Below are 22,105 nucleotides of genomic sequence, written 5' to 3'. Positions count from 1 at the left end.
TTTCTGAGAGTGGCTAAATTTTAAGGGATCTTTTCTTCAACCAATTATGTGCTATGCCATTGGACAATTAGAAACTAAGCTTCTAACAGCATGACATAGCTACTGGTTTAGCATTCAGGGTATATAACTTGTAAACATAATTGAATGCTAACCCGTTTCGGAGACAAAAACTGGAACATAATGATTGGTTTTGGCCTAAAAAATAAATAAACAAATATCTAAATAACAAAAAAAATTAAAAAAAAAAAGAGTTAAAACTTTGCTTAATATAATGTTTTCCATCATTCACCAAAACTCAGAAAGAGATTAAGCTTTCAATCACAAAGTATTGTTTGAAATCAAATTAGAAACAACCTCCACCTGACTGTATACATTAAAATCATGACACATAAAAAATTACTAGCTGAAGTATGTTGTTACGAGTGTGAGCGACTGAGCGAGTAACTGGTGGATCAACAGGAAAAGACGTTGGATCACTCTGGCGTGCTTTACCTATTGTGGATGAGTTTTGATAAAAGACTTGGGTTGTTTAATGAGGATCCCACCTCTGCAAACAATTGTTTGAATAGTTTTCAGATACCTCCATTCATAACATCGTTCCTAACTTATGACCATGGGTTTACAAGGAAAGTATTCTGCCATACACAAAAATTAAGCAAAACTTAAATATAATTGTAGCTAATTGATTTATTCCCAACAAGGCAAGTTAGCCCTTACAAACATTTATTCAAAGCAGTAAAATAGCAATAAACTAGCAAAGTTGCCAAAATTACGTTAAGCTTCCGTAACATTCCTCCCTCTTCAAAACTTTCCTTGTTCTCGGATTGCTGCCATTCCAACGAACAAGAACTTTTGCTTTCCTTCCATGACCACGATAAGATAAAATCGCTTGGGGAGTGATTGGTGGTGAGTTGGGAAAAATTTCTGGTAGCTCAGTCGAAGTTGTCGTCCTCTGCCCCAGTTTCAATTTTAACAAGGACACATGGAATACCGGATGAACACCCGCACCTAGATGAAGTTCTAGTCGATATGCTAGTTGACCAATTCACTCAATGACCTTGTATGGCCCGTAGTACTTAGCCGACAACTTCATATTTGTTCTTTTTTCCAACGTATGTTGCACGTAAGGCTGTAGGCGCACATATACGCAGTCCCCTGGCTGAAAACTCCTCTCTTGATGCCCTTTATCATATTGAAGTTTCATCCTATTTTGAGCTTGATGAAGCTTGAGGCACACATCTTTAATAAGTTGGTCCCATTCCTCAAGTGTTTGAGCCACCGATTCCACCCTTGATGTTCTATGCACGTAGGGAAGGAGTCTTGGAGGCTTTCGGCCATAAAACACTTCGTATGGAGTCCTCTTTGTGCTAGAATGTGCATTGGTGTTATAAACAAATTCTACCCATGGCAGCCACTTTACCCAAGCAGTTGGTGACTCACTAGTAAAGAATCTCAGATACATTTCCAACATCCGATTCACCACTTCGGTTTGACCATCCGTTTGTGGATGATAAGAGGAACTAAAATTGAATTTGATGCCTTGTAACTGAAACAACTCAAGCCAAAATCTGCTTGTAAATGTAGGGTCACGATCGCACACATTGGATGCTGGAAGTCCGTATAATTTGAACACATTCTCAAAAAAAATCTGGGCCACCGTTTCTGCTGTAAATGGATGCTTGAGGGGCATCAAATGAGAGAACTTCGACAAACGATCTACCACCACAAAAATTACATTTTTTCCATGAGAGTTGGGAAGCCCCATTACGAAGTCCATTGATATATCCGACCACACAACCATCGGAATAGGCAGCGGTTGGAGTCGTCACATTGGTTTGGTATGCTCGCTTTTGTGTCATTGGCATACATCGCATTCTCGAATAAATTTCTTTACTTGAGCTGTCGCCCCGGGCCAATAAAATACAACTTTTAGCGGCTACCATATCTTGTGAAATCCTTCATGGGTACCTGCATGGAACTCATTGAGAATAAGCTGAATGAGAGGTGAATCTCTGTGCAAGTAAATTTGGTCCTTGAAAAAAATTATTCCAGACTTATAGCCCCAAGGTCTTACTGCTTCCCTCCCTGAATATTTTTTGCTAGCCTCTTCAACTCAAGTTGTTCTTTAATTTTTACCCTTATTGTCACTGTCCAACTAGGAAGTGGGCTGCTAATTGCAAGCAATTGTAACTCTAATATTTACTCATTGCATCTTGACAAGCTGTCCGCAGCTGTGTTCTCCAGTCCCCTTTTATATTCAATGACAAAGTCGTAGCTCATTAATTTCACAAGCCATTTATGTTGAGCTTTTGTGGCAATAGTTTGATCCCACAAATGCCTCAAATTTTTGTAATCAGTTCAAATAATGAATTTGGTGCCGAGTAAGTAAGGCCTTCATTTTTGGATGACAGCCATCAATGCCATCACTTCCTTTTCATATGTTGACCAGCCCAAATTCCTACCTTGAAGGGCCTTGCTGAAATAGGCCACAGGTCTCCCTTCTTTCATGAGCACCGCCATTCAGGCAGGGAAGCAGTAGGGCCTTGGGGCTATAAGTCTGGAATAATTTTTTTCAAGGACCGAATTCGCTAGCCTCTTCAACTCAGGTTGTTCTTCAATGTTTGCCCTTATTGCCTCCAACTAGGAAGTGGGCTGCTAATTGCAAGCAATTGTAACTCTAACGCCTACTCATTGCATCTTGACAAGCTGTCCCCAGCCGTGTTCTCCCGTCCCCTTTTATATTCAATGACAAATTCGTAGCCCATTAATTTCACAAGCCATTTTTGTTGAGCTTCTGTGGCAATAGTTTGTTCTCACAAATGCCTCAAACTTTTGTGATCAATTCGAAGAATGGATTTGGTACAGAGTAAGTATGGCTTTCATTTTTGGATGCTTGCAACCAATGCCATCACTTCCTTTTCATACGTTGACCTGCCCAAATTCCTACCTTGAAGGGCCTTGCTGAAATAGGCCACAGGTCTCCTTTCTTGCATGAGCACCATCCCCAAGCCCACCCTTGAAACGTCACATTCCACCACGAATGGCAAAGAAAATTTCAAAAGTGCTAAAATAGGTCTGGTAGTCATGGCTTTCTTGAGATTTTTGAATGCAGATTTAGCTTGTTCATTCCACCTGAATGTGTCTTTCTTTAGGAGCAGGGTTAAAAGACCCGCAATCATCCCATAGTGGCGGATGAATTTGTGGTAATATTCCTTCAATCCGAGAAATCCATGTAGAGCCTTAATGGATTAAGGTCGGGGCCATTTGTTCATTGCTGCGATTTTGTCGGGATCCATAGAAACTCCTTCAGAAATCAAATGCCCCAAGTAACTCACTTGCCCATATCCAAACTGAAAATTTTCCATCCTCACAAAAAGTTTGTTAGCTTGCAACATGCTTAAAACCACCTTGAGGTGTGAGAAATGATCCTCCCGATTTCGACTATATATCAATATATCGTCAAAAAAAACCAAGACATACATTCGCAAAGCGAGCTTAAAAATTTCATTCATGAGCGACTGAAATGTTGTTGGGGCGTTCGTAAGTCCGAAAGGCATCACAAAAAACTCGTAATGTCCATGATGCGTGTAAAACGCCGTTTTCTCTATATCCGGATCGTGCATCTTAAACTGGTGATATCCCGAGCGAAGATCTAACTTTGAAAATACTTTTGCTCCATTTAATTAATCCAGTAGCTCATCGATGTCGGGTGTAGGAAATTTATCTTTTACTATAATCTAGTTGAGGGCTCTATAATCCACGCATAAGCGCCATGATCCATCCATTTTTTTTTTTTACCATCAATACCGGCGATGAGTATGGATTGCTACTTGGTCACACCACGCTTGGCTGAAACAAGCTTGTGATCAACATCTCAATTTATCCTTTGATGTAATGAGGGTACAGTAAGGCCTCACATTGACTGGTCCTGATCCATGCTCCAATGGTATTTTGTGATTATGGGTTCAGTCTGGTGGAAGTCCCCTCAGCTCCGAGAATATTGTTTTAAACTCCTGCAATAGTTTGTTCAAACTTGTCGAAGTTGTTGTAGGCCCTGCAAAACTAGCACCCAAATTAATTGAAAAGCTTGAGGTTGTTGCATCATTTCACAATGGTTTGGACAGAAGCAACTGGCATAATAACCCAGTTTTTTTATGCCTTAACTCCCTTGCCGCAATACCCTCTTCCACCACCTTATGCGTTGGGCGCTTAATCCCATTCAACTCCATTCAACTTCCAATGTAATCGAAGCTTATCACTAGCTTGGTAAAATCCCAACATATTGGTCCCAAAGTGTGCAACCATTGAGTGCCTAAAACCGCATCACATCCTTCAATGGCTAACAAGAAAAATCAATGGAGAACAAGATATCATGAAAAAATATTTGAACCCCATCACACCTTCCCTTACAATCTAACTTCTCCCCATTGGCTACTATTTCCTTCATTTCATGCATATGCTGAAGCGGTAAGCCCATTGCCTCAGCGAATGATGTGTTAAAAAAATTATGGAAACTCCTAGAGTCAAGGAGTACTATGATACAATGCCCCTTGACGACACCTCTGATCCTCATTGTTTGTGGGGAAGTGGTTCCCACGATGGCGCGGAGTGAGATCACCGATTCTTGCTCGTTATCAATCAGTTGTGCTTCACCTCCGTCGTCCTCCATTTCTTCTTCATTTAGAAACATTCCTTCAATAAACAATAATTTTTTACACCGGTGACCAAGTACAAAACTTTCATCGCAATTAAAACATAGTCACTTCTTCCTCCTTTCTTGTATCTCACTCAGGCTGAGACGTCGTATGGGTGGTGTTTTATTTCTTGAAAAATTCACTGAAAGGCAGTGGGGGTGGCATTGGTTCCACATTCACTGGTCGACGCATGACGTCCATAGCTATTGTGTCAAGACCCCATCAAAAACCACCCTAGGACATGGTCTTAGGCATGCATGGGCCAGCCAAGGCCACCAAGTCCAATCTTGTGGGCCCCCATGGGTTCTACACCACTATCACTTGTTTATTTATTTATTTTATTTATTTTTATTTATCAAGGGATCTATTAGAATTTTCACTTTGTATCTCTATAAATAGGATCATTAGGCATTTAGTTTACATTTTTTGAACTTTTGGCAAATTCTCTAAGTGGGTAGACTTGTTCTTGAGATCATCCTTCGGTGCTTAACACTTGAGTTACTTGGGTGCAACTCGTGAATCCTTAGTAGAGGATCATCACCTTACAATTCGTGAATATGTGTGATTCAACTTATCTTGTTCTTGCAACTTGGTGCAATTCGTGAATCCAAGTTGTTGTTATCTTTGTTACTTTCAAATTTATCAATAAACAGGGTTATTTCATCTATGAGCAATTCATGAATCATAGTTGAATTGGCTATCTTTTGTTCACTTTGTTCTTGAGTGTTTATCACTTGTTCATCGTGTTCTTCATTTGTCCTTGATGTTCATATATTTTCTTGCATATCAAAATATCCATATAAAACAAAAAGAGTCTTCATATTCCTTTGTTGAGTCCATTCATCATTTGATCATACTCTTCCATTTTGTTCATCCATCTTGTTCATGCGTGTTCATTCATATATTTCCATTGCCCCATTCAATCCATCCATGCACTATAATTCGACCACTATAGTGTTTGTCCTAGTTGTCCATATCTCATATTTACCTTTCATCTATCATAGCCATTAGCCCTAGTCAAAATCCACTTAGCCCCTATCTTGCCATATACAAATCTTGACTTATTTGGTAACCCTAGTCTTCTATAAGGATTTCCTAAACTCTAAGAATCCTAACCCTAGCCATCCTTCATCCAATCCATTGACCTAGCCGAAATTTCCTTGCCACCATCTTTCCATATTAGTCACTTACCATACCTAGCCTGCATCATCTCCATAAACCCTAGCCAAAACAATTGTCTTCCATAAACCCTAGCCATCCTTCAAGAGTTCCACTAGATAACTTCCTTAATCTTAAGAAAGTTGACTCATCCCTAAAATCACTAAAACCACCCAATCCCTTGATCCTAGGAAATTCCATTACATCTCTTATCCTTTAAATCTATCCATCCATCTAATCACTCAATCAATCCCACAAATCACTCATCCCCTAGAATTAATCTAGTCAACTAAGATCTTCTTCACTTACCAAAACCGAAACCCTATCTTTCCTTGATAGATTCCTACCACTTAGGAATCTTCCCTCAATCATCTCTATCTTTCCAAAATCCTACAAATCCCTAAATCATCTCCTACAAGTTAGCAGCTCATTTTCTATCTTCCAAGTCCTCCAAATTCGAAACACATCCATTACCTTAGCCAATTCCTCAATTCTAGAAACTTCCCTAGAAACACTTCATCCTTAAAATCTCTTAATTCTTCCAATCCATCTAGTCAACCAAAGACTTCCAACCTCTTGCCATATTCAAATCTCTTATTCTTTATCTTATCCTAGTCAATCTCTTATTTCTAGGAACTTCCCTAGATTCACCCCATTCCTAGAATCACTCAAGTCAATCAAAGACTAATATCATCTTGCCATATCCCAATCTTATCTTACCATATTCAAATTCCATCTCTAAATCCATAAACTCAAGGAACAACCCTTGACTCTTTCAAACTTCATCTCATCTATAATATCCAATCCCTCAAATCTCTCATCATCTAGAATCACTCAAAGTCAATCAAAGACTTCCATACTCTATCATAGTCGGCCAACCCTAGCCACCAAACCCTAGCCTCATTCTTCCACATCATTTCCAAACTCTAGCATATCATCCAAAGACTCAAACCCTAGTCCAACTCTTCCAATCTCGAAATCATCCTTAACCACCACACAAAACCCTAGTTACACTTCACCTTACCAACCTTAATCATCTTCCAAGTGTCCCCAACATCAAGGGCAACATTCAAGCCATTCCACTTAGCATCAAATACCCATTTTCATCACTTAGATTACCCGAACTCATCATCATCACCATTTTGCTACTAAACATCATACCTTTATCAACTTAGGAACTCATCTTTACCATCATACATTGTCATTATTGATCAAAGTCCAAGCAAGAGGGCTTAGGCAATCAGTCATCAGAAAGAGAACCAAGACAAGGACAACCCAATGTTTAGGGACTAGACCGAGGTCCCTAACATATTGGCCTCTTTGCATGCCTTGCTTCAAACAATCAGGACAGTTCAATGGCATCCGTGATGGATGTTGGGCGTGCCACTTTCACATCAGTTCGTATGGGCTCCTCGAGTCCACTTATGAAACACCCCAATTGATGAGTAGGGGCCAACCCTCCAACATGACTCAGCAGCTGCTCAAATTGCAATTGATTTTCACGAACAGTTCCACTTTGGCGCAACTTGCTCAAGGTGCCAAAATGATCTTCGAACATGGTTGGTCCATATCATATTCAAAGTCCCATTTTTAATGCCTCTCACAAATTAATCTCTTTGGTATCCTTGAATAATTGGTAACACATCTGCACCTCTCCCTCTAGGTGATATGCTGCCAATGGTAATTTCTCGATCTCATCCATTTGTTGATAATCGAAAAATTGCTCCACCCGATAAAATCCAATTGGTCGGATCATCCAAACCGGTGTACCTTGAAAAGTCCAACTTGGCCAATTTTGGAACTGCCGAGTTGTTCTCCTCCATGATTTTGTCTGTGTCTATTTCTTGATCCTGAGAGTTTCGCATCTCCCAAACTCTTATTGGCCAAGGAATCTACCTTCACGCTAGTTTCCTCAAATGTTTTCATAAGTATTTCCATAATGCTCCCAAAGTTAGCCAACTGTTATTCCGAACGCTCAATGCTGGAATTCGCCATGACTTACTCTGATGCCAAAATGTTATGAGCGCGAGCGACTAAATGAATAACTAGTGGATCAACAGGAAAAGACGTTAGATCACTCCGGTGTGCTTTACCTATTGTGGATGAATTTTGATAAAAGCTGTGGGTTGTTTAATGAGGATCCCACCTATGCAAACAATTGTTTGAATATTTTTCAGATACCTCCATTCATAGCATCCTTCAAAACTTATAACCATGGGTTTACAAGGAAAGTATTCTGACATACACGGAAATTAAGCAAAACTCAAACATAATTGTAGCTAATTGATTTATTCCCAACAAGGCAAGTCAGTCCTTACAAACATGTATTCAAACTAGTAAAATAGCGGTAAACTAGCAAAGTTGGCAAAGCTATGCTAAGCTTTCGTAACATATGCGGAGTTTCTTTCCCTAGTCCCTGGTGCTTTTGAGGTCTAAATCCAAAGCTTTGTGATTATTTTTCAAGTTGGGTTAATCTCAATTCACATATTGCATCAAACCATTTTTAGTATTCTCAATTTCTCACCATGCACAGAGGGACAAATAAAGAGAGAGGGAGAAAGAAAGTGCACATAAAATTTTCTTTTGCTTACCAATTATACATAAGTGGGAGAAGAAAGAGGTATTGAAATAAAATGCCTCAAACATTTGTAAACTCGGAAATTGAGCATAAAACAGATTTTAATCAAAAAAAGATGTAGAGAACAAACCTTAGGATCACTAGGATGAAGGCGAGTCGCCAACGACGATGATGGGGTCATGAGGATGACAGGATTTCTTCGATTGACACTGAGGGAGATAGGCTATGGTTTATTTGGAATGAGAGAGAGAGAGAGAGAGAGAGAATACGGGGAATGGGGAAGAGTTTTTAATGCTAGTGTCAAAACAACGTTGTTTTGACAGTGAGATTGGCTTAAAAAAACAAAACCAAGTACTGAGTTTAAAATATGGGTTTCGGGCCCACGTGTATCCGAATTTTTTTATGCAAGTACCGGCCCGGGTTTATTCCAAACTAGAACTCATAACTGGAGCCATGTTATTCAGGTTCTGAACCGGGTTGAGAAAAAATTTGACCAGATGAACAATCCTTGTTATTGACTTTACACCATCTTATAAGAACCAAGCCAAGTTTCATACAAGTTGTAGGGTTTAATAATTTATCATAATTTTATATTTACATTCGCTTCGTTTAATAAATTAATTGAATTGAACTTGAATTTAACCAAGCTAATAATCTCGAGCGAAATCTAGTAGTGTATCTAATAGGCTTATTTATTTAAAGCCACAAATATATATTTGATAATCTATTTCATACTAAATGGGTATGAACTGAAATTGTTTATCTATATCTTTTTAATTATTTCCTTTACTCTCTCAATATAACAGATAATGATTAAATAATAAATAATAAATTATTTAATTTCAAATTAAAAAAAGATGTAACGATAATAAGAAAAAAAAAATTGTGTTAAGACTTGACAAATTTGTTCTTTGTAAACTAGCGTGCGGAACGGCCGAGACGCAAGAACCAGACATTTCAAGCACGGTTCCCAAAGCACTATCTTCGGGCAATAAAATGTCCTGTCTGCCACGTGTCACCTCTACATGTGGCGTCGAACCCTCTTCGATTCTTCTTTACTATTCCTTTCCAGATTCCTCTCCCTCTCCCGACGGAATCTCTCTCTCTCTCTCTCATGGCGGAAACTTCGTCTCTGCGTTTTTCTCCCTTCCCTCCGCTCCCATCGTTTCCTCGCTCCAGGGAATCTACTTCCTCCCTCTCCGCATTTTCTTCCTCGCCAAAATCCTCAACTTCTAATCCTCGTCCCTCTCGCCTCCGTTTCTTGGCCAAGGCTTCCGATTCCGGAAACTTCTTTGCCCAAGACTCTTTCGGCTTCTTTCCTTGGGACGACGGTGATTGCGGTAATTCAATTTATCTCATATTCATATTACGGTATATATCTCTTTGAATTATGTATTTAGACTTTTTGTTTGTTCCGAATCTCTAATATTTATGATGTTTTCGGTTTATTACGACATCAGATGATATGATCCCAATCCTCGAATCAGTCCAAAGCGCAATATTTCTTAATCATCACCTTAGCAATCTGTAATGGTTAATTAAGTTTATTTCTTAATCATCGCCTTAGCAATTTCTTTTGGTCAATTAAGTTTTGGGTACAGTAGAGAAATTTCGATTTGTACATTCTACTTTATGATTTTTTCCGGTTCGTTTGATTGCGAAGAATATGTAGAAATCGATGGAGAAATAGGAGTTCTACGTGTTTGAGTTGTCAAATGAGTTATTAGGTGCTAAGTTTCCCATTCCCTTTTGTCGTGTTTTCCATTACTTCGCATGTCATGAATTTGGCCTAATTCTAATCCTGGGTGTCTCACGCCGGTTCCAATTCTTTTTTATCTTTTTACAACTGAAGAAAGTGTGCACCCGTAATCAGAAAATATGGGGCTGTAGAGCTTAATTAACGGATTGAGCCAAGCAGTTCGAGGGAAATATTTGCTGCATTGCACTCTCGTGCTTTTTGCTTGCTACAATGCTAGCTGATACTGCATACATTGACACGTTAGGATACAGAGAAATATTTCTGCCCTTCGAATTTCCCAACTCCTAGAAATTGATGGCTCAGAATTCTTCTGTTACAGAAATTCAGTGGGTTCCTGAGGATAGAGTGACCTTGTTCACTGCTGATGGTCTCATTCAGATTGGCGGCTCTATGGTCCCTCAACGTGTCTCTTCTTCAGATGTATGCCACTTCTATTAAGAGAATTGTATATTATACCATTTTTTGTAAGTTACCATTTTTGAAAAAAAAAATAATCTTTTATGTCGGTGCTTTGGTGATTGGTTCTTTACTTGATAACAGCCACTACACCGTTATAAGTTCACATGGTATCTTGACATGCATTTGTATAGATATTTGGTTCTTCTAACCTCCCTGACGTTTAAATTTCATCTTAGAAGAAAACCCCTACCAATATGATACTTAATCCTGACAAATGTTTCTTTGATGCGTATATTTCATTCTGTATGAGTATCATGCAATTCCCTTTTTAGTTTTGAATCTGTTATCAAATCAGCTAACAAAAAGTGCTAGTTCTACACAGAAGAAGCAAGGAAAACCAAATCCAAATGTATCCAAACGGTTTCAAGAGAGGGATTACATGGATCCAAATCAAGGTCTATGTCTGGGTGCACTCTTTGATATTGCAGCAACAAATGTATGAAGTCCCCTTCGCTTTTCTTTAACCTGTCATCAATTGTTTGTAGATATTCTGTCTTATTGCTTATAAATATTAATTCAGGGACTTGATACGGGGAGAAGACTTTGTATTTTTGGGTTTTGCCGTTCCATTGAGATGCTAAGTGATGTTGTTGAAGACACTGTCTTAGAGCATGGTGGGGAGGTATGTCATATTTTCCTGTGTGTGCGTGTGTGCGTGTGCACACTTGCACTTAGCATATTGAAGCAAAATTTATTTTTTATTCAATTGTTCCAGTTATACTTGAGTTTTGCTGCCCAGTGCACATCAGTGGGCTTCAGCTTTTACCAAAGTGATTTTGGAGATGTTTTAGGCTCATGGCAATTGCATGGTTTATGTGTAACACCCCGTTCCCATATGATAGAGATGTTATTAACATTCATAACATAAAGCCCGTTAAACCTGAATTACCTCGTTTATTGAAAAGCTTCAAAAACTGAAATGAACATAATTGTTTCAAAACTGAACGTAAAGTGGAAGGACATAAACCAATCCTACGAATGACATAAAAGGATTATAGTTCTTGTGTAAATATCACTTATTTCTTCCTAAATCTTTGTACTAGATCTACTCCTGACCATTCAACTCTGCATCATCATAATCACCATCTATAAAAATTAGACATGGAAGAAAACAGGAAGACAAACAAAAATGAGTCAAAATACTCAGTAAGTAGCACATCATATGGTAAAATATAATCTGGCCTAGCATGAACTTAATTTTTGAAGACTCTTAACAACATACATACAGTATCACAGAGTCCCAATCATACACGTAACATAACTTTCTGAAAAACTTTACATATATACGTTTATCGTCACAGATTTACATAGCATATATATATTCATCATTAACATGAGCGGAAGCATACATAATCATGACAAACATGTAACGTGAATGCATAATAACTTGTTTATCTTGTCTTAACATGGAGTGAAACTCGCTTGGATCCGTGTTTCACTTAATTGAGTAACATGGAGTTAAACAGGCTTGAGTCCGTGTTTCACTTAACTGAATAACATAGAGTAAAACACGCTTGAGTCTGTGTTTCACTTTACATGTGGTTAACCATGCTCGAGTCCATGGCACTGTCTTAAAACTTCTTGTCTTTCTTTATGCATGAGAATTCGTTAGGCTTCATGAACTTTCTTTACATGGCATATTCTTGTTCATTATATAATATAACATGACATATTCTTATACTTGGCATAACATAACATGGCATTTTCTTGTACATGGCATAGTATAACATGACATGACGTAACATGATCTAAACATTTTATGACATTTCATGGCATACATGATCTAAGTATTACATGAACATGGCATACATAATCTAAGTATTGCATGAACATGGCTTGCATAATCTGGCTATTTTATTACATTGCATACTTGATTTGAATTACTACATGAACATCGCATGGCTTTCCTATGATTTTAGTAACATTCAATCAATCAAACAAATTCATTCATTCAAGCATAATCTCATATTTCATCAAGATCATGAAAGGAATCTAACCTTGACTTGTCTCATAGCATACCATTATAAGCACATCATATTTTCATACATAACAATAATACTCACAGTACGCATGCATTTATATGATCATACTATTTACCTCTTAGCATTGCTTCTTGACTTCCAAGTGGTAGCGCCTTATCGAGGGGAGAAACCTGTTGCGTGGCGGCTCAAGGTGGCTGGAAGTGACCGGCGGCGCAACTGAGGGAGTCCCTAAGGGAGTGGGTGCAATGGGGCTAGGTTGGCCAGTAGTTTCTGGCGCCGTGGGTGGTGCTCCGACGTCCTAGGGTGGTCGGCGGAGGTTGGGCAGAGCATATACGGCTTATGCGAAAGTGACTTCTTCGTATTTTTGAGTGTGTTTAAAACAGAGGGTTTATGTGGGATTTTATAGACGACGAGGAGGGAAGTGGCGTGAGTCCTTGGTAGGTATGCTAGGGTTTGAAGTTGGCTACACTTGGAAAATTATTCCTACGAGGATATGGATTTTAAGAGGGTTTTGAAGAGTCGAGTTGTGGTTTCAAACTAGGAAACTAATCTAAGATGGAAACTAATGGATAACTATACAATGGTTTTGATAGGGAAATGAATCACTAATTTACCGTAAGCATATTTCCTAAGATGATAATAAAAGTAAAATAAATAAATAAAAATAATACTAGTTTAGCCCTAAATTTGAACCCGTATATTACATTATGATTCAATGGTCTCACCAATTTTGCATGCTTAGGTTCATGTTTGAATTCTGAGTGTATTTTTTGTGTTTTAAAGTTTTAGGCCTCGTTTGCATGTTGAAATGATATGTGATGGGATGAGAAATCTGTGAATAGTAGTGAAATAATTTGTGATAGTAGTGAAATGGTTTGAGCTAAGATATTTTATAGGGTTTTAGGAAATGGGAGACAATAAGTTGAATAAAAATATTATAAAGTTTAAATATTTTTTTAATATTATTTTTGTTTTGAGATTTAAAAAAGTTGAATTGTTTTTTGTGTTTTATTTAAAAGTTTGGAAAAGTTATAATGATTAGTTAATGATTAGTATATGTGTTTGATTAGTATTTGAAATTAAAAGGTATTTGTGTTTGAGTGATGTTTGGATACTGAGATAAGATGAGATGAGACCATCTCATCATCCAAATGGGGGCCTTATACTTTCCAAACATGACCTAGTCAAAAATGAGGATTCAGCTGGACTGTTGTGATGTTTTTAAAAGTAGTTGACCGTTGCAGTTTTAGTTGGACAACTTTTCCAATCAAGAATTGAAGTTCCATTGGCTTTCCTTTCTTGTTTATTTGCTTTTGGGAAACAGACTTAGGCATGCTTGGGGAGTGAGATGAGATGAGAATTTTGTGAATAGTAGTAATATAGTTTGTAAATAGTAGTGAGATAGTTTGAGTTATATTTTATGAGATTTTGGAAAATGAGAGAGAAAAATTTAAATGAAAAATATTATAAAGTTAAAATATTGTTAGAATATAATTTTTTGGTATTATTTTTGTTTGGGGATCTGAAAAGATTGAATTGTTTTTTATTTTTTGTTTGAAAGTTAGAAAAGTTGTAATGATTAGTTTGAAAGTATTTGTCTTTGAATAATGTTTGGGAAGGAGATGAGATGTGAATTTTGGAATGGTATTAGGATTTCAGCCTCGTTTTGACAGGTTGGGTTTGTTTCTTTAATAAGTTTCCCAATCATTTGATTATAGATTTTGGCTCTCTCAGACATCAATATATCTCTGCACTTTCAAGTTCCAACAAATTTATGTATTTAACGAAACTGCTTGAAGTTTGTTGCCCAAGTTTTAGGTGAAATTGAATGGCTACACTAGCTATAAAATGGTGGATCTCTAATTTTCTGGCCTTTGGGCCATGTATTTTTGTTTAAAATTTGCCATTACATGTTTGACAGAAGGCTACGCTTTTATAAAATTTGCACATCAGCTTACTCCCTACAGTATGTCAAAAATTATGTTCTGAATATGATGGATTAGTTGTTGTCTCAAGAAAGCATCATGTAATGTTCAGGTTGTTGCTGCCGAGAAGGCAAGCAAAGGTGGTTTGCATGAGAAGCTAACAATGACAGTTGCAGTGCCATTACTTTGGGGAGTTCCTCCTGTGTCTGAAACGCTTCACCTTGCTGTTCAAAGTGGTGGAGGGATTGTCGAGAAGGTCTACTGGCAATGGGATTTTTTGTAGATATATAATGGAATTCTTTTAACCATCATTTGTGCATTTTGTACATAAATTCGTTCTGTTCCAACGTACAATACCCCCATTTGTTGTACTTTCTTATCATCGCATAGTGTCAACATCTAACTGATCGTGTAATTTTGATTACTCCATTACATGTGCCACTTGAAGTCATTCGGAAGTAAACCTCATACTCAATGAAAGCAGAAGAGCTGCCATTACTAATTGAAAAAGGGGAACGTGGCCCCGGAGTGTTGTTCATCTCGTTTTATCTCAATATCCAAATACTTATCTAATCATTTTTTAATTTCAAATCTTTAATTTTTTCAACTAATCATTATCTAATCATTATAATTTTTCTAAACTTTTAAACAAAAAATAAAACATAATTCAACTTTTTGAATTTGAAATAAAAAAATTATAGTTTAATAATATTCTAATTCTATAATATTTTTATTCAATTTTTTTTTTAAAATTTTATAAAATATTTTAATTCAAATCATTTCTAACTTATTTCATATCAACTTAACATTTAAAAGGCAATGCCCAAAATAACACAGAATGTTCGAGAATACTAAAAAGTACTCTCATAGAATGTAATCCTAGAGTACATAATTGTGACGTTCACAAATTCCGTTTGGAATCGAACGGACATTTGAAGCGTCGAGACATGCAACACAAGGTTACTGCCACCATTCATGACATATAAGATGCAATATTCCTAACATGCATTTAGCATTATGTAATATTCGCAGCGGATAATTTTTTTCTTTAGCAATACTATGCACCAAACTGAAATATCCCAAATACTTAAAACATACTTCATACATAATGACGTACTAAACAACTGAGATCACAATACTACTCCAAAATGGTTATGATCAAAAGAGTGTTGGAGATTGAACACCACAAATACAAGTAGCAATGAGGTAACTACTGTACTACCATTTACATCACACCATTGTTTAGTAATGACGTAAGGATTTTGTATCCTAACTCAAAAAATACCAAAATTTACATTCCTTATGTAAATTTTGTCTTAAGCTCAAATATCAATTCAGAAAAATTTAAAACCAAACACAACCATTAAAACTCTATAGGGCCGAAACTTACAAAGGCTATTTCCTTTTATTTTTGTTGTAATTCTTTCAAATCTCAAAACTCATGATTAAACCAAAATTTTTCTTCTATTATATTCATAACATATTCCTAAGAATAATCATGTTTTGAATCATGAACAAAAGTCATCAAAATCACTAAAACCATATTTGAACTTTTTGGTTTCTCTTCTAAGTTCAAAACAGATTTTTGTTTCTAACTTGTTTTGATCAACCTCTTGATCCATGACTTATAAAGATGAGATCTTCAAATCAAAATATTACATGGTTTAAAAAGATGTTCTAAAACAGATCCAAGCATCAAACGCAAGATCACATGGTTAAACATCAACCAAAACATAAATTTAGCCAAGAACATCATCACTTTGGCCTAACCAAATATCTCAATGCATAAAATCTCATATCTTCGAAACTAACATGAAATATCTTCACAATAACATTCTAACATGTATATAAGATGCTTAGGATCTTCCAATAAAAATATCAAAGCTATTGGAATAAGATTAAAACATAAACGATTTAAACTTTCTCAAAACAGAAACTGTTTTTCCTCTTATAGTTTCTAAGTTTCTAGACCTAAGAAAATATTTCACCAAAACTTTTAATCATGCAATAAATCCTCAACCAATAATCATATACACATGTTAACAGTACTCCATAAAAATTTCGGACCAAGATCTATTCATTAGCTTAGTCAAAAACTCCAAAATATAACACACTCTCCAGTTTATTGCCTAAAATGACCTTTCTGGGGTCTAAACGACATTTTACCAATCAAAGGATCTCCAAATGGAGCGAATAAGGTAGCCATGTAAACTAGACTCCAAAAGAGACAACTTTTATGAAGGAAACTTGTCGATAAAGCACTTACAAAAGCTTCGAAACAGGCGTTCAAAAGAGGTAAGAAAAACTGTCCGGGAGTGTCTTTTGTGTTCTATGAAAGAAAAGTGTAAAGGAGAGTTGCTTTTCGTGGGAACTGGACTGGAGAGCCTCTTACACAAGTTTTGGAAAGTGATAGGACTGAAGGAAAGGTTGAGTGTTGCCCTTTTCTTCTCATAAAAATCAGTCCAAGATCTTTTCTCAAAGTAGAGTGTAAGAGTGAAAGAGTGATGTGGACCTTTAGCTTTGTTCTTCAAGAACCTTCTAGGCCCTTCTTGTAAAGATCTGGCCAGCCAAGTGGGGGTACAAAACTTAGCCATGAAGCAATGCTAATGTGGTCAATTTCGTGGGCCTTAGTGGACCTAAACCGAATGGGCCTAAATTTTGGGGTTTAAAGAGGGTTTGGGTTGCTATCAAGCCCAAATCTAATATCACTTGGTCCAATCAATTTCTCAAGTTAACAAGGTTGGATAATGATTTTCTAACACAAATTTGAAGGAATAACAACATGTGGAAGTGATTTAATCAAGTGATTAAACACAATGCTAGAAATCGGATTAGAACAGGTTCAGAGGCCAACTTTACGGTTTTGGGGAAACCATTTAGGGTTCCGATTCAACCATGGTTTTGGGTTTTCAATTTGATTTCCACCATTTAGGGTTTCACTAGGATTGAAAATCTCTTTGGTCTGGCACAATTTGGTTAAGCAGATAAAACAAAGTTTTGCTTAAGTGGCATGATTTCATAGCTTGATTTCTTCAAATCCATCAAACGCTCCTCATGGTGCCAAGTGCCTAATATTATTCACTAAGTGTGGCTAAGATCTTGTCAAGTGTCCAAATAAAATTTCTCTAATCTAATTTGGACATTCCACACTGTGATTTTGAAACACTGCAATTGGTGCACTTACTGAGGTTACTATTCACTCAGAAAAAGTGAATCAAAACTTAACACTAAAAATTTCTAAATATTCATATTAACCTACAGTGAAAATATTTTACCGAAATTCAACCTCGAAGTGCCCCTAAAAATAATTTCACAATTTCTAAAAGACGTTTCATCCGGAATTATGAAAATAGGCTATTGCGCCATAAAATCCTAAATAATCTACTGAGTTTAATGGTGTAGACCATAATACATTCTGACACTTCTAACCACCTCAAATAAATAAAACTCATATTTCTAACACCATAGTGAGTGATAACACTGACTATGTTGACAGACTAAACCTATGCGATTGGTCGATTCGAAAAAACTTATGGGATTTTTACGAGATTCCTAAAGTCAATAGAAATTCCACCAATGAATTTCTAGCGGGCTGTTACAATAATCATCCAATTTATTTTATTAACCCATGTGTTATAATATTTATTACTTTTATTACTTTTGGTGCCTAGCTATAAAGTCACGATTTTAAGAACTAAAAAAAACATTTTTTTCCCATTAAAATGTAACAAAGCGTGCTTTATGCATTCAAAGCTCACTACTAAACGTGCCCTTAAATTGCTCATTTCAAAATGCCTTTCGCTTACTAAAAGCGAAGTGCTTAACCTTTGGGGTTTGAGAAATGCTTGGGGTCCCATTTTGGGTCCCGAACAATGTTTTCATTTTCGTTCTGCTCCAACCGAAATTTACTGTGCTGGAACAATAACACGGCTTTTGTGGATGTTCCGTACTGGCTAAAATTTCGGTCATTTCGGCGTGTTCCGGACCATTTCTGTCGGATTTCGATATTCAAGCCGAAATTAGCATTATGGTCCAAAACATTGATAAAGAAGAATCTGTAAAATAGAGAGATGGAGAGAGGAAGAGGAATAAATACTCTGTACGAAATCCCTATGTGATAAACTGAGCTTGACTAAGCATGGTTCATAGATTTAATTTTTAGTTGCCACAATATTTTAATATCCTTAGTTTTTTTTAGTTAAAGGAAAGGCCTTAGAATCTTTGATTTAGCAACTTGAGCCCAAGAAAAGAGTAACTCTAGAATGCCTTGTGTAATTTGAACCCTATTTAGAAACCCAGCCCAAAGGCCTTAAGCCCATGCCCCAAACTCTAGTCACTAGTGCCATGTGTTATATATGTGTTGCACTATAAATCTAGTCTTGATAGTCGACTAAGGGTAGAGAGAAGTGTAGGTAAACCAAGAGATGGCTTACATGCCTACCCTAGAGGAATTGCCACTTGTCAAGCATGCTAGAAGTCATCTAGAACAATCAAGGGACAAAATACACCTAGGGAGACTAAAGGATTTTTGGCCAACCCTTTCCCACATGCCTAGATCCATTGTTTTGGCCCAATTTCGAGTTCCAAGGATATTCTTGGAAAGGGGAGCCTAGCGAAGATAAATGTGGTTTTTCTAGATGATTTACATGGGAAAGCGAAGGAACACAAGGGATTTCGAAATTTGTTAGATTTTGCCAAGTGTCGACCCTGCAATAAGCTTCTAGAAGAATTGATGAAGAGAAATTTGCATCAAAGGACTAATATAGACTTAGTGTTTCGGCTACTACACTCTCAAGCACCTTTTCACTTGCCACTTGTCATTTAGGTTACAAAATAGACTAATGGCACACGAGGAGCCAGCTCGGGAACAAGCAAATGGAAGATGGAGCAATAAAGAGAGAAGGAGAAGAGTGGGCGGCAATAGACAAGGCACCTATGCCACTTGTCACTCGTGCCAAAGGTTGTTTGTTGGTAAAAGGAAGAAGCATGAGACGTTTTACTACCCTTGAGAAAATATTCACTTGCTTAAGAAAAAGGAAGGACATAAAGGGGAAAATGAGGGTTTCGGCCAAGGGTGAGGAAGCCCTACACACCACCCATACATGACCCTTCCCAATGCAATCCATAGTGGGATTCTAAGAGTTTTTTTGGCAAAAGAGAAGGAGGAAGAAGAACATTTGCTAGCTGTGAGTGCGTTAATACGTACTCCACAGTTGTTGTGGCCCCACGTATTCTACGTGTCACAATTGATGTGTCTCAAGTAGTGTATACTCCACATTGAACCTGTTTGCATGTGTATGATGATTTTGTATTTTTCTTTCTTTTTTTCTGCACCACGACTTAACCAGCCCCCATTGGAGAAACTTTAAAAGTGAAATCATGGTGATTTAGGGCACTGTTTTGGTTTGCACAAGATGACACAAGCTAATGGACTAAAATCTGGAAACAATCAGCCCTTAAATCACCTCCCATCTCAAGCAATCCCCTCGGACCAAGGCCAACGTCCCCCTCCCCTCTTGAAGCCTATAAATACCTCTCTCACTTCCTCATTTCTCAACATCTCTTCTCCAAGCCTTCTCTTGAGTCTTGAGAGCATTTCTCCCCCTTAGTGAGCAATAGAGTAAAACCAAGTGAAGTTCTTGAGAGTTCTTGAGTGTTCATGAGTGAAGTTGTTTTAGGAGCTTTAAGGGGCACGAAAATTGTAAGTTTTCTTGCCATTGATCTTATTTTACATGTCAAGTCTTGTTTTCTAGTGTTAGAATAAATTTTGGTTAAGTTTAAATAAAGTTACCATGCTTGATTCAAAACCGGATTCATTAAGGATGGGTTAAGTGTTTGAACTATTTTAAGTGAAAATTTAGCTATGGCATGTCTTAAGTATATTTTTATATGATTTATTAATATCTTAAAATGATCATGAAAGGTATGATTCTTGATTAGAATCATGCCATGATAGGTTTTAATTCTATCTTGTTTTGATCATCAAAACATGCTTGGATTTTAAGCAAGTTGTGATTAAGGCTTGAAGCTTGATTTGTTCCACCTAGGCTTGATGATTAAGCATATAGAAACCTTTTGATTGGGGTCTGGATGAGATTTTCATATTTTGGATAAGTTTTGAAAGCATACATTTGTGATTTACACTAGGAACATCAAGCTTGATTAATGGAAGATTATTGAAGATTAAGATATTTAGCCATGATTAAGTGTTGGGATGAACTTTCTCACCAAAGAGTTGGACTTTATCATAACATTAAGGACTGTAGTGATTGTTTGTGAATAAATATAATTTCATATGCATGCATTCATAAGGATCAATAGTTGAAATCACACTTAGGCATCAACTAGAGTGCATGCCACTGGTTGGGAATGTTTGAGCTAGTTCCACTTTGAATTTTATAATTCTAAGGATGTGGATGGTTTTAGAATATCAAAAATATGAGATCCATGAAGTTTGGTTAAATTTGAGATTTGTTTGCAAACAGTGAAAAATTAGGGTCTTAGTGGCAATTTTTTAGACTATAGGAGTATTTTTGTAAATACCCATTTTTGAAACCTTTTGATTATGAACATCTTCCGTAGTAGTACAAATTCTAACTTAGTACGGATTTGATTTCAGCCACTATGATATTTCCAAACTCAAAAAGTCTGTAAGTTAGCTTCTAACTTACTCTTAGATAATTTATTTATGATTCTTGTGTAAACGCCACATTCATATTAAATGTCATTTTGAGCATGAAACATCATATGATACATCACTGAGCATTTTACTACTTGTTTACTTGATATGTGAGGTTTTCACCATTTTTTGCATATTGCATATAAATGTCATTTTCACATGAAAGCTTGCTACATATGCACATGTCATAAATACATTTTTCAAGCATAGCATGAAAATAAATTTTGTCACAACCCCAAAGGCTAGGATAGGGAATTATCCTAGTAGAACTCCTCTGTCCACTTTGGAGTGAGTAAAAATGGAGTGGTAACCCATAGGTTGATGAAGAACAACCAAGGGGTTTTGAATGAGTTCTTTTTAAAGAACATCGGAGCGAAGTCAAATGTTATGACACCTAATGCTGGTGGGTGTATATGTTATGTTATATTACCAATACATTGAGAACGATGTCTTCAGACAAAGACATAGTGTCAACATGAGTTGTGCTATGGTCACTTACAGGTGCTCTCAGTGCATATGGGGAACCGTGTTGCTACCATATGTATCTCAATGATGGCTTTAATAATGGTGAAATGTTATGATTTTTTGAAGTAATGAGGTATGAAATGTTCTCTTTTGAAATGAGAAAGTGAAAATGTTCTCTGAAAGAGAAAGTGCATGAAAATTTTTCTAAAAATGCTGAGGAACCTAGGTGGTAGACAAATATAGATTTTTTTTTTCTGCATATCATTGCATGCATCTCATGTTTATCATTAATCATGCATATCTTATCTCTGTACAGGTTGGTTGTTTAACTTACTGAGATTTCAAGTAAATATCACCCTTGTGGACCCACTATCATTCCTCCTAAAATGATAGAAGTTGTGTTAGG

The 22,105-nt window shown here is 36.8% G+C and overlaps 1 protein-coding gene across 1 annotated transcript; it reads left to right on the top strand.

The window, feature by feature from the left end:
- The first annotated feature begins 9,419 nt into the window (after positions 1-9,419).
- Positions 9,420-15,096, top strand: LOC109019178. The gene is made up of 5 exons (XM_019001420.2): positions 9,420-9,770; positions 10,509-10,609; positions 10,971-11,084; positions 11,169-11,270; positions 14,668-15,096. The coding sequence occupies exons 1-5, from the start codon at positions 9,545-9,547 to the stop codon at positions 14,836-14,838; spliced, it is 714 nt and encodes a 237-aa protein (XP_018856965.1). The 5' UTR covers positions 9,420-9,544; the 3' UTR covers positions 14,839-15,096.
- Positions 15,097-22,105: the final 7,009 nt, after the last annotated feature.

The sequence above is a fragment of the Juglans regia genome, chromosome 3 (genome assembly GCF_001411555.2).
Source record: "Juglans regia cultivar Chandler chromosome 3, Walnut 2.0, whole genome shotgun sequence".
Classification (NCBI taxonomy): domain Eukaryota; kingdom Viridiplantae; phylum Streptophyta; class Magnoliopsida; order Fagales; family Juglandaceae; genus Juglans; species Juglans regia.
Note: the sequence above shows the minus strand (reverse complement) of the source record. Positions and strands in the feature narration are given on the sequence as shown.

Excerpts from the sequence above, each read along its gene's own strand:
- LOC109019178 (XM_019001420.2), top strand. The coding sequence starts at position 9,545 with ATGGCGGAAACTTCGTCTCTGCGTTTTTCTCCCTTCCCTCCGCTCCCA. Across the intron at positions 10,610-10,970 it reads AACGTGTCTCTTCTTCAGAT|AAGAAGCAAGGAAAACCAAA; the intron begins GTATGCCACTTC and ends AGTTCTACACAG. Across the intron at positions 11,271-14,667 it reads TCTTAGAGCATGGTGGGGAG|GTTGTTGCTGCCGAGAAGGC; the intron begins GTATGTCATATT and ends TGTAATGTTCAG.